General features: G+C 34.1%; 1 protein-coding gene across 2 annotated transcripts in view; it reads right to left on the reverse strand.

Annotated features, from left to right (window-relative positions):
* The window catches only part of LOC127069124 (uncharacterized), a 72,571-nt gene continuing 56,196 nt past the window's right edge, over positions 1 to 16,375 (reverse strand). For both annotated transcript variants that reach the window (XR_007783335.1, XM_051005844.1), the window contains one exon: positions 1 to 364. Coding sequence is in view for 1 of the 2 variants with exons in the window: in XM_051005844.1 (XP_050861801.1) it covers positions 92 to 364 (273 nt within the window). In the remaining variant the exon portion in view is untranslated. The remainder of the gene's footprint in view (positions 365 to 16,375) is intronic.

Raw genomic sequence — 16,375 nt, forward strand, 5'->3', positions numbered from 1 at the left:
TTAATATCGGTCATAAGAATGAAAATGAAAATGGATCGATTATACGAAACAACGATTTTCAATTTTCCCGCCAGAAATTAAATCGAGAGATTTAAATGGCCTCGAAGGCCTCTAGGGAAGCTAAGTCGCTAGTATTTAATTTCACTAGAGCATGAATGTTCCGGCTGGTGCTTACCCGTCTCTTTACGATACGCCTGGTAAGCTTCTTCTTCTCCTCCTCCTCCTCCTCCTCCATCTTCACCTCCTCCTTATTCTCCTCTTTTTCTTCTTCTTCTTCTTCTTCTTCTTCTTCTTCTTCATTCGACTCACCTCGAACACTCGAAGGGAACTCTCTTCGTTCTGCCTCCATGATCGTATAGCTTAACTACGAGCACGAAATCGAATCGACGATAAAATTAACTCGTATACCAAGTATATATATATGTGTGTGTATGTATCTGTATGTACGCGTTGTATAAATGTATGAACGTATGTATGCATGTACGTATGTATGTACGTATGTACGTACGTCTATACGTATGTGTCTAACGTGTGAGCTTCAGTCCGTGTCCGAGGAAAGGAACCGAAGAGAATGTTTCTTCCTTTTTCCTTTCCCTTTTTTTCCATCAAATTAATCTGATATTATTAACTAATAAATGTGCAGGACGCGCCTGTACGCATCTCCCTCTGTACAGGATAGTTTCTAACCGAGTGAAAATTGCTCAGACGATTTTAAATATCGTTATCGATCCTTTCGGATTCTACCAAACATGTTTCTAATTCGTAGTTTCTTGAATTTTTTCTTTATTTTCTTTTGGGGCTGGGAAAAAAGTGAACGTTTATATCAGCGAATACGTATATAAATCAAAGAGATAATTCAATATCTACGATCGTGATTCTAACTCGGAGATTTTAACGAAAATATTTGGAATATTCGATTTTACGAAAATTTGATAAGAATACCAATAAGAAAATATCATTCTGATGATTCTAATCATTCCGATTATAGGATCTCGATCTAGTGTGAGAAATGAAATAGGTGGAAAGATTTCAAGATAAATCATTGGAAGAGTGAAAAGGAAATCCTTTACTCGTTTAATCTACCTAGGTTTCTTCCTTCTTGATTTATCTTTGATCTCGAATGCGTTAGATCCTATTAAATCTTTTTATTCCGTTCTATGTAGGTAGTTATTTGCGGCTATTTCTTACAATTAGATTTTCATAATGTATCCTCCGGCAAAAGAACAACTAGAATAAATGCCAATTTTACTTTTGACGATGATGAATATTTACCGTCTAATTCATCGCGCGACGTGATTGTCTATCTTTTCCAATTTCTTCGTTGCACGTATTCTAAGTGATCATATATATTCCTTTATTTATTTATTTGTCGAATCTAATAACGTATTGCACGCATTTGTATTCAAAGCGTATAAACGATTGAAAGAAAAAGAAAATTTTCCGAATATATCATACTTCTTCTTTTCTTTCTAAGGATATATTATTTTTCTACAATTTTAATTTCTTCCCTTATATATAATTAATACATAATTATAACTTGATTAACATTCTCTCTTATACTCTTATACAGCCCACAAACATTCATTCGTTATCCTTAACAATTTCATTCGATCGAGTATTATAATATTTAATTGTCTTTCTTCGAAATTCGCGATTAATAATAGAACATTTACGACCCGATCTGTGTTTATATTCTATGTAAAAGTGAAAAGATCCTAGTTTTAATAAATCGGTCGAATTGAAAATGCATTAGACGACGACAACGACAAGGTGACACGTTGCAGTCCTGCTTCCTTGAAATCTTTAAACTAGCCGGACTAGTTCTCGACTTATCGCAGCTCGTTCCGATAACACTCCTGACGTTTGTATTTAACACGATCGAACGGAGGAACTCTCGCAGGAACAACTAAAGAGAAACTCCCTTCTAAATCTTACTTCAACGAAAATTATTTGACATTAAATTAATTTGCTGAATAATTTTTATGAAAATCTTACGCAAAGAAAATCGTCTTCTCCCCGAAGCAAATAAATTCTTTCCAATTTTTAATACTATATTTTTTCATTCTTTATTCCTTTCTTTCTTTCTTTTCTTTTCTTTTTTTTTTTGAGAAATGCGATAACATTCCTTTTATATTTTTTATTTATTTTTTTTTCGGAATTTTTATAAATCACCAATCTCTAATTCGTTATGCTCGATTAATTCGGACGACGATAACGATCGCGATTAATCAGAATCCCTTATCTAATCGATGATAACAAATCGATCACATTTATTCCGATCGATATAATAAAAAAAATTCTTTGAAAATTCCCCCCCCCCCCCTCTCTCTTTATTCTGTATTTTTTTTTCTTTTTTGTTATAGCAATAATCGTTTATTATTTTCCAGACGATAAGTTTTACTATAAGTTACTAATATATGAAATTTTAGATCGCGTTGGTGTTTCGTAGATACGTGTTTGTTGGGCGTTGAACGTTATCACGAATGTTTATGCCATTTCTCTGTAGAACATAGTAGTAAATAGGCGAACGATAATCCTAGCAATTTATTTTTAATCTTTCGTTAAATTACATGCTAACTCGTGTAATAATCTTCTTTATTATGTACCCACCATCATCGACCATACACACTCGTTAAAATCAACTACGTATTACTGCATATTATTACGTATTATCTAGCGTAAAGTGTACAGGGTGGGTCAAAAGTTTTTATAAACGATTTTCCAAAATCGATCACGATTGAATCTTTCCTTCGATATAAGTCTTCTTCGACTTAATTTTTTTGCTCGTTTCATTTTATTTTATTTCATTTTATTTTTTTTTTGCGTATCGCAAACCTGCAAAACTTTTGATTCATCCTATATTTGATTATCCTCGATTCTTCGATAAAACAGACGATACGAAATTGAATGGAAATTTTATAGATTTCCTCGACGAAATGAACAATTTCGAGCAACTAATATTAAACTCCTCGTGTTACATGCTTCGCAGCGTATTTTTATTACATATATGCATATATGAATGAAATTGATAAGCCTTTTACGATGCAACATATCATTGTTTATAGCTTCCCTTAAAGTGTACAAATACCCTTGACCCGGATCAGTCTAACGATATATAACGAACGATTTTATATACACATACATATATATATGCAATCGTTTTTTTTTCTTTTCTTTTTCCATTCTTTTATTTTACTCTTTTCTCGATCGATATCGCGTAACGTGATATAATATGTTTTATCTTACATAATACATATGCAGGTATTACCGTATAAATGTGTTTACGTATGTGAGTATGTGCGAGTTAAATCGATTTACGTTTCATATCGAAATCAAATAACGTAATGCATCATAGATCCGTACGGGCGTTCATGCATCTATGTATATACAACTGCGTGTATATATATATATGTATGTATACGTATCTATGTAGTTATGTACATATGTACGTAGAAGAAAGAAGAGGCACGCGTTCTCATTTTCAATTAAGCCGTTTTCAGAATGACGATATTTACGCGCGATTCATTCGAGTCGGCACGTCAATGGCACGAACCTCGGAGACCTCCGTTCTGCCTACGAGCAAAAGCTAATTACACGTATATTTCGCGATAAGGATCGCGTGACAGGGGCAATGCGAGAATCACAAAGATTATTATTACAGTACTGTGTATTGTGACACGTAGATATATACAATATATCGTTCATTTCATACACGTAATCACAATATCTACAATATATCTACGTTAAGGTACTATGTATTGCGATAAGATGTATATATTATAGATATGTGTATATATCAAATATATATATATATATGTGTGTGTAGTCATTTATTAGATATATTCATTTTATATAGATAATCGCAATATTTACGTGTGTCGTTCATTTACATACAATAAGTAATCACACTATATATATATATATATATATGTGCGCGCGTGTGTGTATATATATATACACACATGCATATTGGGTCAGAGATTTAAATGAGAACATTTTAGAAAATAAAATGTATTTTTTTTTATATATGATACATAGGGTCAGTCATTGATGAACTTATGTATAGGAGGTCCCTCGTATGTTTATACTCTTAATAAGGCTTAAAAAGAAGATTGTAAAAGAAAGAAGAGAAAAAAACAAGTATAGGAATGAGAACGAAGAAAAAGAGAGAATAAATAAAAAAACGGTGTCGCCGAGTGCATATGAGAGCAGCGTGTGTACGTCGAAGTGAAGTATTCCTATGAACGGAAATGAGCGTACGCGAAGAGGTCAAAGGGTACGTGAGCTGATAATGACGTCACCTTCTCGAGGACTCTTCCACGTCCATTTCTTTTTTTATCGCGACATTATCATCGCCACTGTCGTTAACGTGCTTATGGAATATATACACTCTTATTATATATATGTGTGTGTATCTATACATATATATATATTTACACACACACACACATACGTACATATACATATATAGAAAAAAATAAATATATACGAGCTTCCGAAATGTTCTCATTTATGTAAATATATGTATGACTCAGCCGGTATATCTCAAAAATAAATACATACGATTTTCTAAAATATTCTCATTTAAATGACTGACCCTTATATATATATTTTTTTGTATATATATATATATATATATATATATATATATATATATATATAAATACATGCAAAAAAAAAAATAAACACATACAAGCCTCTAAAATGTTCTCACTCCGTGAAATATAAAAAATAAATGCGTACAAACACATAGACACGTGCACGCGTATACATACTTAAATGCAAGTCCTATTAACATATTTATACGAAATTTAACATTTGTATTCCCAATTATATTCCACGCGTACACACGCGCTATACCCATATACGCACTTTCGATAAAAGTTTATCAAAGATTATTGTTCGAAGGAAGAAACGATGGACGAACGTGTGTCGATTCGTTTGGATTTAAAAAGCGTAGTCGTCATTGCCTCTCTGTCCTGCTTCGATCTAATTAGAATTTAACCAACGAAATAGCGTTTTTTTCTTCTCCTTTTTCTTTTTTTTTAGTTTACCGTCGACGCCCCTTCGAAAGCTGTTCTTGGTTGTCTCCTGAGACATCCTCAACTACTACTACTACTACTACTACTACTACTACTACTACTACTACTACTACTGCTACTACTACTACTACTATCACTTTTTCTTTCTCTCTCTTTCTCACTTTTTGTTTTTAACGAGTCTCATGCGAGTTGCATGATCACTTCGAACAGCAGCGTGCGATTTCTCTGTGGCAAAGTTTTATCGCACCCTAGGAGGAACGTTCATTCGTATACTGCCCAAGTAATTGTAAAAACCCATTAGAGTGCAATAATTATGCCGTGGACGATGCGTGAAGAGAGAGAGAGAGAGAGAGAGAGAGAGAAACATACACAGAGACAGAGATAGAAAGATATTTGTCGTAAAGTTTCTCTCTCTTTCTCTCTTTTACAAACATACATACATATGCACACACATTTATATACATGCACAAACACTTATATACATGCACACGCGCGAGATATGCAAGCGCACGTTGCATTTCCTATTATTTCAGGCCAGTGTCAGGATGTTGTTAAGTTGTAACGCGACAACTATTATTTTTTTTTTCTTTTTCTTTTACGCATCGTTGATCAAGCTAATCGCATTGCTTGACACGTTTCTTTCATCGAGTTTCCTATCGTAGCAAATATGCGATCTTTTTTAATCGACGAATTTCTTCAAATGTCAAGCAAATCCAACTGGGTAGTAAATCGAGGGGGTGTGTAATTAATCAAAACGATTACGAAAGATTATTTTGAAGGTGGAGCGAACTTTAAAGAAGTAAACAAAGATTGGGATATTGTTTTTCTTTTCTTCTTTTCTTTTTTCCTCTTTTCTTCTTTTTTTCTTTTTTTTCTAATCGCATCGTTTCGGTTCGTCGGTTTTGATTTATTACCGTTATGATACCATCTATTATCTTAAGCGTTATTTTAATTACGAAATTTGAGATACAATAGTTCATTTACAGTTCATTAATGTTCGATAAAGTTTCATTATTCGTACAGATCCGTCGAGAAGATATGACGCGATTAATAATTTTTGTTGACGTTGTTTAACTGCGTTGGATCGATACGGTTTCACTAAATAAAATATATATTACACAAAAAAAATATATATATACATTTTACAAAATGTATGAATAAATATATGTGTGTGTGCGCGCGTGTGTGTATAATTAACCCAAACGAGAAAACTCTATACGAGTTGACTTCGATAAAAGCGAGGTAAAGGAAAAAAAAAAGGAAAAAATGAATATGATCTTCTTTCTCTGTCTCTCTCTCTCTCTCTCTCTCTCTCTCTCTGTCTCTGTCTCTGTCTCTTTCATTTTGAAGCAAGTTTCATTAAAAGGATTTCTTCTTGCTCGACGCTTGTAAAGTGCAACAAATCGGTCGTTGGATTTTTTACTCTCCTGTTTGCCTCTCCATTTCGTTTAATTAAATGTATCGCGATATTAAGGAGACCGTTTAGTTGCTCTCACGCGGTATGCGTTACGTTGATCGAGGGAGTATTTAATTACACGAAAATTGCTTATCCAGGTTACAGAAGACCTTCGGTAGATAAGCATCTATTGAAGGAGACCGGCACAGGTAGATCCAAAGGACCGAATCGTATAGAATCCTCGCGCATTCTTTTTACGTGTTATGTATTTCTTTACCGAATAACATTACATTGGTATTCGTATTAAACAGTAGTCGGAACATTTATAAAATCTTCATTCGAATTGTTCCAAACGAGAACGATACTGATCGAAACTTACACAATTATTATTTGCTCCGTCATACGTTTGATAATTCGAATGAAAAAAATAAATAAATAAATAAAAAAAAGAGAGGATATCGCAAATTATTTCATAAAGAGTAATCGTGTACGTAATAGGCTTTCTAATTCGAATAAACAGAAAAAGGAGTATCACAGATTATTTCGTAATTTGGATCAACAACGACATACGCGTTTAAATTATTAAATAAATAAATAAATAAATAAATAGACGCACACTATATATATATCATTTTTTCAAATGTATTATATACAATATATCTGAAAAAATGTTTTGGCAGTATATACAGGTAGTACAGTATATATCGATCATAGAAGAAGATATAACGGAGAAGAAAGAGATGTGATACATACATACATACATACATACATACATACATATATCCCAATAGAGATTATTCGTGAGAAGATTACACCTGAACAGAGAGTGGACAGGTATTCGCAGGTATTCACCTGTGCCCTGAGCGTACAAGTTTGCGTCCGGGTTTGGTAGCTCGGATGGTATTATTAGCCGGAATGGGACGACTGAGGGAAAGGATCGGGACAGGGAAGACTTGGTTGGAAGCCTTGGAATTGGACGTGTTGGATACCATGAGAAAGAGAGAAAGAGACGGAGAATCGAGAAGGACTCGAATGATGAACAGAGAGACCAAGATGGTTTTTCAAGCTCACCGAACTCGCCTGGAATCTGCAATGGATCTCTCTCTCTCTCTCTCTCTCTCTCTCTCTCTCTCTCTCTCTCTCTCTCTCTTTCTCTCTTTCTTTCTCTGTGGCTTTTTTTTCAGAGATACGATCGTCCATGGTTAATAGAGTTTACCAAAATTATGTATTACATCTTTCGTTTCTCGAACGAGTATCGCTTGGAATTTGTCTACCTTATATACGTTTGTTAAAATCGTTAGATATCTTTTTATTCTTTAGATCTTAAAACTCTACAACTGTATCGACAATTGAGATTTGTCTATCATTCGTATGTATTCTATCTATTGTTATTATTGTTGTTGTTGTTGTTGTTGTTGTTTCGACAACAAATTACATTTTCTTCAATGTAACGCAAATAATAATATTAATAATAGTAAAATGATAAGGAGAATAAGTTTTATAGTAATAAAAATTTCGTTGAATAATATCACAACTATTATATTATACAATAACAGACAATAATCGAGAAAACAAAGAGGATTAAAATCCAGACAGCCACCGATTAGATCCTAGTCTCGTCACGAACGATGAGAAAATTTCCAAAGCTTTATTTCAAATAAACTCGTAAGGTAAGTAAGCATGGTATGGACGTGGAATAAAAATCCTGAACATGTCCGAGGATATCCGGAGACCCGTTAGACTTGACATAGTAATCGATCTCTAATCTTCCAAACACGTACATTTAACTTCGATGATAAATTTTCCCTTTCCCTTTTTTTTGTTTACTTATCTTTTTCCTTTCTTGTCTTTTTCCACTAATTCGGTATTTATGATCGTTGGTACTTCATTTTTCTTGGAACGAATACTCGCATTGTCCATTGGAAAGTTTTGGGAAAAACAAAAAATTTTCTATTTCTACACAGAAAAAGAAAATATGTGGATAAACTTAAACCTCGACGTAGTAATAATCGTTTCTAAATCAATTTTTTTATTTTCTTAAAAAAAGAAAAGAACATTCAAATTCGCCAACAGGTACACGTTGTCTCTTGATTTTCTATATCGTTCGAACGTCTTCGAAACGTCATTATCTCGAATCGAATACGTCGAGCAGTAAGTTTTAAAGAGTCTGTAAGAGCCACAGGAATCCGTGAAGGAGTCAACGAAAGAGAAGGAAGAGGAGGAGGAGGAGGAGGAGGAGGAGCAGAGTGAGGATGAAGATGAAGACGAGGACGAGGACGAGGACGAGGACGAGGACGAGGACGAGGAGAAGGAGAAAAGAGGCTTGGACTCCGTAGTTCTCTCGACTCCTCCACGACAAAAAGCAAGGCTCGAGCGATGCACACCGGGTTACTCTTTCCGCGGAGGTTCGATCCTCTTTATTTGGCGATGCTGAGGATACGCGAGTTGGAAACACGCCCCGAATGCTTCGTTCTTCAACGAGTTTATCTAGAATTCCATGAGAATATCAACTTATATATACGAAAAAAAAAATAATAAATAAATAATATATATATATATATAAGTAAACATTTCTTTAAATATAATCGACAATTTTTTAGCGACTCTCTTAAGACTGTCCGATTACGTTTTACCGAGAGAGAGAAAGAGAAAGAAAGAGAGAGAGAGAGAGAGAGAAGGGCTACGATAAAAGGACACAAAATGATTGTGCTTGATCGATCTCCTAATGAACCGTAATTCGTGCCCATAATGACCGTCCGCTCGCAGTGATTTTAAAATGCCGGGGACAATCTTGTTAACGGCGCGCCGATAATGACGGTAATAATATATCGCGATTATGGGCACGCGAGCACGGACACAATAAGCGTTTATACGAGCATAATACATATATATCGTAGGTTATAAATATTTATAATCTTCTTGTCATTATTGTCGATTATCTTTTGTAACAACTGGGATGCGCTTATCGTCGTTTCACGCTTGACACTCGCGAAACGTTTCGCGTCATTTTTTTCTCTTTTTTCTTTTTTTTCCTTTTTTTTTTTCCTTCTTCTTCCCATCTCTCTTCACTTCACCTACGACTTGGAAAATTATCGAACGCTTGCAATTAGGATGTGTTTAAATCATTCTTTTTTCTTATTTTTTTTTAATCTCGAACTTCTTCCTTCTCACTTCTCACTTTTTTTCCTACAATATTTTTTTTTCTTTCTCTCTCTCTCTCTCTTTTGTTCTTCTTTCTTGTTTGTTTCTTTCTTTTTTTTTCGTATTCTCAGTTTAATTAGTTCGACCAAGATCGACCAAGAAAAGCCGAACGAAGAGTTTTGTTCCCCCGTTCCCTTTCGAAAAACATCGACAGCGTTCTGAGTAGTCGATAACAACCTGTAATTGATTTTGTGAATCGAAACGCGCACCGATCTACCCAAAGAAGAAATAGAATACGGCACTCACCGCATTTGGTACTGCTACGGAATGTCGTTGCGAATTGAATAAGGTTCGTAAGAGAGTGAACGAGCGATTGAGAAAGAAAGGAAGAGAGAGAGAGAGAGAGAGAGAGAGAAGAGAAAAGAACTATGTAGCAAGTTACGTATGTAAGTATATACATATATACATATATACACGTACGTACGTATTTACGTATGTGAGTGCGAGTGAGACAACACGATGCAAGCTTATCTTTCCCGCTCTTAATTGTTCTTACATTCATACGTGCTACTTTAACCATTGGAATCTTAAGAATTCAGGACTTCGCATATACGATACGCACGTTTAACGCCAAATAACATCGATTAATCTTAACATGGTTGAACAGCGATGGCCGATAAGAGAATACTCTCATTTATTTTAATAATAACAATTATCGCGATATATACGTATATATATTTGCATTCATATAATTTCGAATTTACGTGGATTAAAGCAATTTTCAAATTTAAAGGATTCAAAGATCTCTCGCCAAATTAAATTACGTTGTTTTCTTTTTTAATTTTTCTTTTCTTTTTGAAGGAAAGTTTTTTGACGATCGAATATTTATTAACGATCGCTTGATTATTCTTGTAAAGGCAATGAATGAAAAAAAAAAAAAGAAAAATCCTTTCCCGCCGAAATCTCCATTCATGAAAACTATTGAATGAATCGATTTCATTCATAGAGATCATTCTTTTCCCGCCAAAAATTTCGATCCAATGAAAACGATAGTACGATAAGGATTTCTCGTTCTTTTCCTTTCTCTCGTTATTCTTTTTCGAACAAGTCGATTTAATTCGTAATTATTCGAGTAAAAAAAAGAAGTTTGAGAAATCGATCGAAAGATATGGTTTCCATGGTTCGTCGTTGCAAAGAAAATGAGAGATACAGAGAGAGAGAGAGAGAAAGAGAAAGAATAAGAGAAGAAGAGAAAAAAATAGACGACATACGGGACAACTAGAAGGCCATAAGCTCTTATGCACTATGATAATGAGGTAGTCAGGCGCCGGCGCCAATCATCGCTCGGCTTTGCCCTCTTTACCGTATCTACGAGCTCCTCGTAAATCATATCGACTGTCTTCGTTGACAGTTAGCATATGTTTTTTTTTCCTTTTTCCTTTCTTTTTTCTTTTTTGTATTCTTTAAATATCCTTCCCTTCGTTCGTTCTCTTTCTCGTCGCGATCCGGTTTTAAAATTGGTTTCGTAGTAAAGAGAAAGAGAAACGAAAAGAGACAGAGAGACAGAAACAGAGAGAGAGAGAGAGAGAGAAAGAGAGAGAAAGAAAATGTTCTTTTCCTTCATTTTTCTTTCTTCCTTTCTTTCTTCCTTCCTTTCTTTTTCTTTCTTTATTTCTTTCTCTCTTTCTAATCTCTACTTCGTGGGTAAGCGTAAAATATACAAGATGTTTAGTTTGGAGTACCTAAGCCTAGAGGTAAGCACTTTCCGTAAGCAGATCAGAGACGCCATCGCTGATAAAGTGAACCGAGAACTTGAATGAAACACGAAACCTTCACGTTTATTTTTTCTTTTTCTTTTTCTTTTTCTTTTTCTTTTCTTTTTTTTCTTTTCTTTTCCTTCCTCTTTTTCCTCTCCCCTCGACAACAAAATATCTAATTTATATATATTGTTATCTTATAAGAGATAACGCGAACAAGTAGAATTAGAGAGAAGAGATAAGAGAGCTTCTTTCGTTATTAATATTTATAGTTGTTTTAATAATAATGATAATGATTTGTGTGCGTAAGATTACGTACAAGATAATTATAATTTAATTTAGTCGTCGATATTGTTATTATCAATATTATAATAATAATTATTATTATTGTTGTATTAATATTTAATATTTAATAATGTTACTTTTAAAAGACAGATAATTTCCCATATATGCATAACTAAAACTGATCTATTAAATACGACTCGTCTTTTTTATTTCTTTCTAAGATAAAAACAAAACAAAACAAAACAAAACAAAAAACAAAACATTTTACTTCTGACAAAATTAAGATGCGAGTTTTGTCTTTCGTTTTCTTTTCTTCTTTTAATAATTTTGATAAGTAAAAAAGAGAGAAAAAGGAAAATAAAGAGAAGAGAAAAAGAAAATAGTGAAATATTTTCCACGTATACATTTCTTTGTGTGACAAAACAAGTGCAGGTCTTTAACCATAAAAGAAGAGACTCGGACTCGTTGGTGTCGTCGTCGTCGTCGTCGTCGTCGTCGTCGTCATCATCGTCGTCGAAGCGAACACACTGTCTTTCTTATTTTCTCTGTCGACTGTGTTTGGATTTCACATTCTTCCCAAGGCACGTTGTGAAGACGACGAGTGCTCTTCATGCGAGCCATGTCTCGCACGTTAGCGATAGATCTACGACTCTTCCGTTGGAACAGTCCAAATCTCTCTTTCACGTCCGTTTCTCTCTTTTCTTGGGAATTTATGTTCTTGGAAAACTCTCAGCCTCTCTTCTAACTTTTCTTCGATCTCTTTTCTCTCTCTCTCTCTCTTTATCTCTTTATCTCTTTATCTTTTGCTATCTTATACCTTTTAATAACATATGTTTATTTAATTATTTAAATGTTACTTATTTAATTTTCTCATTTCATTTTGTTTTGTTTTGTTTTGTTTTGTTTTATATCATTCATTTTTGTTTTTTATTACAAGCTTTTCCTTCGACAGATTTATTATATAAAAATAATATTGTATGTAGGTACCTGACAAATGTAAGATTTCTTTATTTTAGAAATTGCACTTTAATTAATAAATCAGAGCGCGTACGCGCTTCACTTTCTTTTCGTTCATTTTTTAATTTTTACTATAAAAATTACGAATAAATTTATCTCTAAATCGTCTGTTACTTTCAATTTCTCACGCAACAATGTAGTAGAATCATTCACGAAGAACACAAAGCTCTACCCCCGGTCTGTTCTTTAAAAAAAAAAAAAAAGAAAAAAGAAAAAGAAGAAGAATCTAACGGATGTAGATACACTCATACAAACATATTATACATACACGCGTTGGAAGACCCGCATAAGTTAATAATACTACTCTTTTCCTCTCGACGTATCTCATTTACTACTCCGTTTGGTTACGGTGCAGTGATACTTCACCTACTAATACATACTCGTAATCCCGACAAATTCATTTTAATTAATTATCATCTATATATATCATAAAAAGAAAACTAAATAAATAAATAATAACAACGAGTAACAACTGTATCTCTCGTTAAATTAATTTTACGATCAAACAACGAAAGGAATTTATTATTTAAAAAATTTGTTTCTATTATACATAGATATATAAAATTGTTGAGCAAATTTTATTTGAGTACCACTGTACCATACTACATACCTACAATATTATCAAAAAAAAAAAAGAGAAAGAGACACAGAGAGAGAGAGAGAGAGAGAGAGAGAGAGAGAGAGAGAGAGAGAGAGAGAGAGAGAGAGAGAGAGAAAAAGTCCGAAAAGTAAGAAGCAAAGATTCGTTTGCGGATGCGGGCAGCAGGTTAAAATAAGGAGAATCGAGGGAGGGTTGGGGGAGGGTTGGTGAAGAAGCAAAGCAAAAAGCGGGTCCAAAGTCCAGAAGATTTGAAAAGGCCAAAAGGGATGGTTTCGAAGGACCCAACAACCTATTCCAACGTACATATAAACGTCAGGGAGGAACTTTGCTCTTATGTTTCTTGGAATCTTCTCTTTTCTCTTCCCACATCGTCTCACCCCTTCCTCCCCTTCCTCTCTGTCACTCCCTCTATTTTTCTTATCTCCTTTTTTCATTCTGCCTTTCTTTCTTTCTTTCTTTCTTTCTTTCTTTCTTTCTTTCTTTCTTTCTTTCTTTTTCCGAGTTTTACTCTCTCTGACCCTACGCAGAGGAAAAGACTAGTCCTGCACGTTTCTACTAACAAAATTTAAATCCCGTTTTATTCAACCCAGGTTTTTCCAAGAGATATTACATTGTGTCGTGAATTTTTACACGATTTCTGACAAGTCCACTTTTTGTGGTTACAAATGAAACACAGTAATAACGAATCTCGTTTGTTCCTTCGAAGAAAAAGAAGAAAGAACAATTTTTAAGGACGTTTATCTTCTTTCCCTCTCGTTTTTCTTAAAAACCGATTTTTTCCATTAATTTTACTCTTTGCCTTTAAAGAAATCTATGGTGTCTTGTCGGTTTAAAATAATAGGAGTGTCTTATTTTTCCTTTTTTTTTGTTTCTTGAGGTAAAAATGTTCCTTTTGAGATCCTCATCGAGATCTCTCTCTCTCGTTCTATCGAATCTTTCGAATCTTTCGATCTAGGCTCGAACAGGAGACTCGGCTTAACTCGAGTAAATTTAAAGATCTCCTTCTATCGTTGCCGATAGATTCCACCAAGCAACACGGTCTTCTAGTTTAACGTTACTCGTTGGAATTCCTTTAACATAGCTGTCACTTTCTAATAATAAGAAAAAAGAGAGGGAGAGAAAGAGAGAGAGAACCTTTTGCCAAACTAAAACCCTAAGCCCGTATATAAGAAGCCGAAAATCTACCTGTTCGAACTATCTCTTTTCCTCTTTCTTTTTTTCTTTCTTTCCTTTTTATCCCTTATCCTTCTCATTCGCTTCTTCTTATTTATGAGAGAAAATTTCTTCACCTTTATACAACCTTGGTAAACTTTCCCATTTACTTTCAAGCTAACTTCAATTACCAAGTATCACAGGGCGTGTAGGGTCCAATAGTTATCAAGAGGTATATTAAAATTTAATTACATTTTCTCGACTAACCTTTCGAGATAATCTCCTTTACGGATTGTAAAATTACGACCTTAACTCGTAAGATAAAAAAACCTTAATGACGAGCCCGAAGATTTTTGATGAAAGAGTAATTCATTTTTAATGTCTCCTAAGAAGGTTTTCTCCTATTTAAAAACTATTGTCCCTACGATGCGTGTATCTATTACAATTAAAACTCCAACGCATCGTTATCTTTTGAAAATGAAATTGACAAACAATCCTTTCTTTCTTTTTTTTTTTTTAATGTTTTATGTTCTCGAAAGGTCGACGATTTTCAAGGGAGGGTATTTAACGCAAGGAAAATTCAAATTCGACGAGATAAATTAGTGAGAGGCAAACTAAGAGGGAGAATTCGAAATATGTATATATACCTATCTTAGAAACTTGTAAAGCCCTATGCGATCATGCTGGTGGACCCTATTTCATGGTGGCCTTTCGATCCCCACCGACGAGGGCTCACGTGACGCTGTAGCTTCTCCGAATATGTCAGACTCTTTGGTGTCGAATTCGCGTTGCTCTACTCCTTTACTACATATACATACGTACGTATATATCTATGTTCTATGTGTAATAACTTACACGTATGTACGCACACGTTTATCATTTACTTTCTCACGAGCCTGCATTTCTTCTTATACATTTAACGTACCATCACGATTTTCAACTCGATTAAACGAATCGATAGTACCAACATACTCGTACATATATTGTATATCACGATATAAATACATAGCAAATAAATACATATATATATATAATAAAGATTATAGAACTATAATATATTCATTACTCGATACACACGTATTAGAAATCACACGCATACATAAAGAAAGCTTTTGCGACACAGGACACTCCTTATCACCGTTCAACCGTGGTTTGATCGATAAACGTGAGCGATAAGAACCCTAATAATAATCGATTACGTGCATTACAGTATGAATTCTTAATCGGATAAGTGGTATAACGAAAAAAAAAGAAGAAGAAGAAGAAGAAGAAAATACGCTACACATTTCTTATCGATCAAACATGCGCGTTACCTGTATCTTTTATATATTAATTTTTGATTAACAGAGAGAATATACACCTATATCCAAGATATAAGAGTTTTATTATACCTGTACGATTAAAAAGAAGAACAAGAAGAAGAAGAAGAAGAAGAAGAAGAAAAGAGAAAACAGCAATTTGAAAAAAAATATCGGTTGTACGACTAGAGCAGGTTCTCTCGAGAGATCCAACTTGAAAACATAAAAAGTCAAAATATTTAAAGGACCGCTCGTACTCCTGTGAAATCCGCTAGAGCATCTGTTTCCCACTTAGAATCCATTTTCTTTCGTTTCTTTTTTTTTCTTTTTTTTTTTTTTTTAATTTTTTTCCTTTCGTTCCTTTTATTTTTCTTCTTGCTCTTTTTCATCTACCTCGAGTAGAGTTCGTAGGTTCTCTCGCTGGAGGCCTAGGAGGATATATCCACGTACTATATATCCTCCGACACATGCCATGCAAGTTTCTACGCACACGTTTCTCTATCCTCCTTCCCTCTTTCCCTCCCACCCTCTTCTCTTTCCCTCGCTTAATCTTTCACTCGATAAACGTATCCTGCGGTTACGAGCATAACGTGAACGAATTAAGATAATACCATTACGAAACGTGTAAGCGTGTATGCGTGTCTTAGTCAATGTACGCATTCACTTTTTATCGTACGTCAAAGTTA

This window comes from Vespula vulgaris, chromosome 14 (genome assembly GCF_905475345.1).
Source record: "Vespula vulgaris chromosome 14, iyVesVulg1.1, whole genome shotgun sequence".
NCBI classification, from domain to species: domain Eukaryota; kingdom Metazoa; phylum Arthropoda; class Insecta; order Hymenoptera; family Vespidae; genus Vespula; species Vespula vulgaris.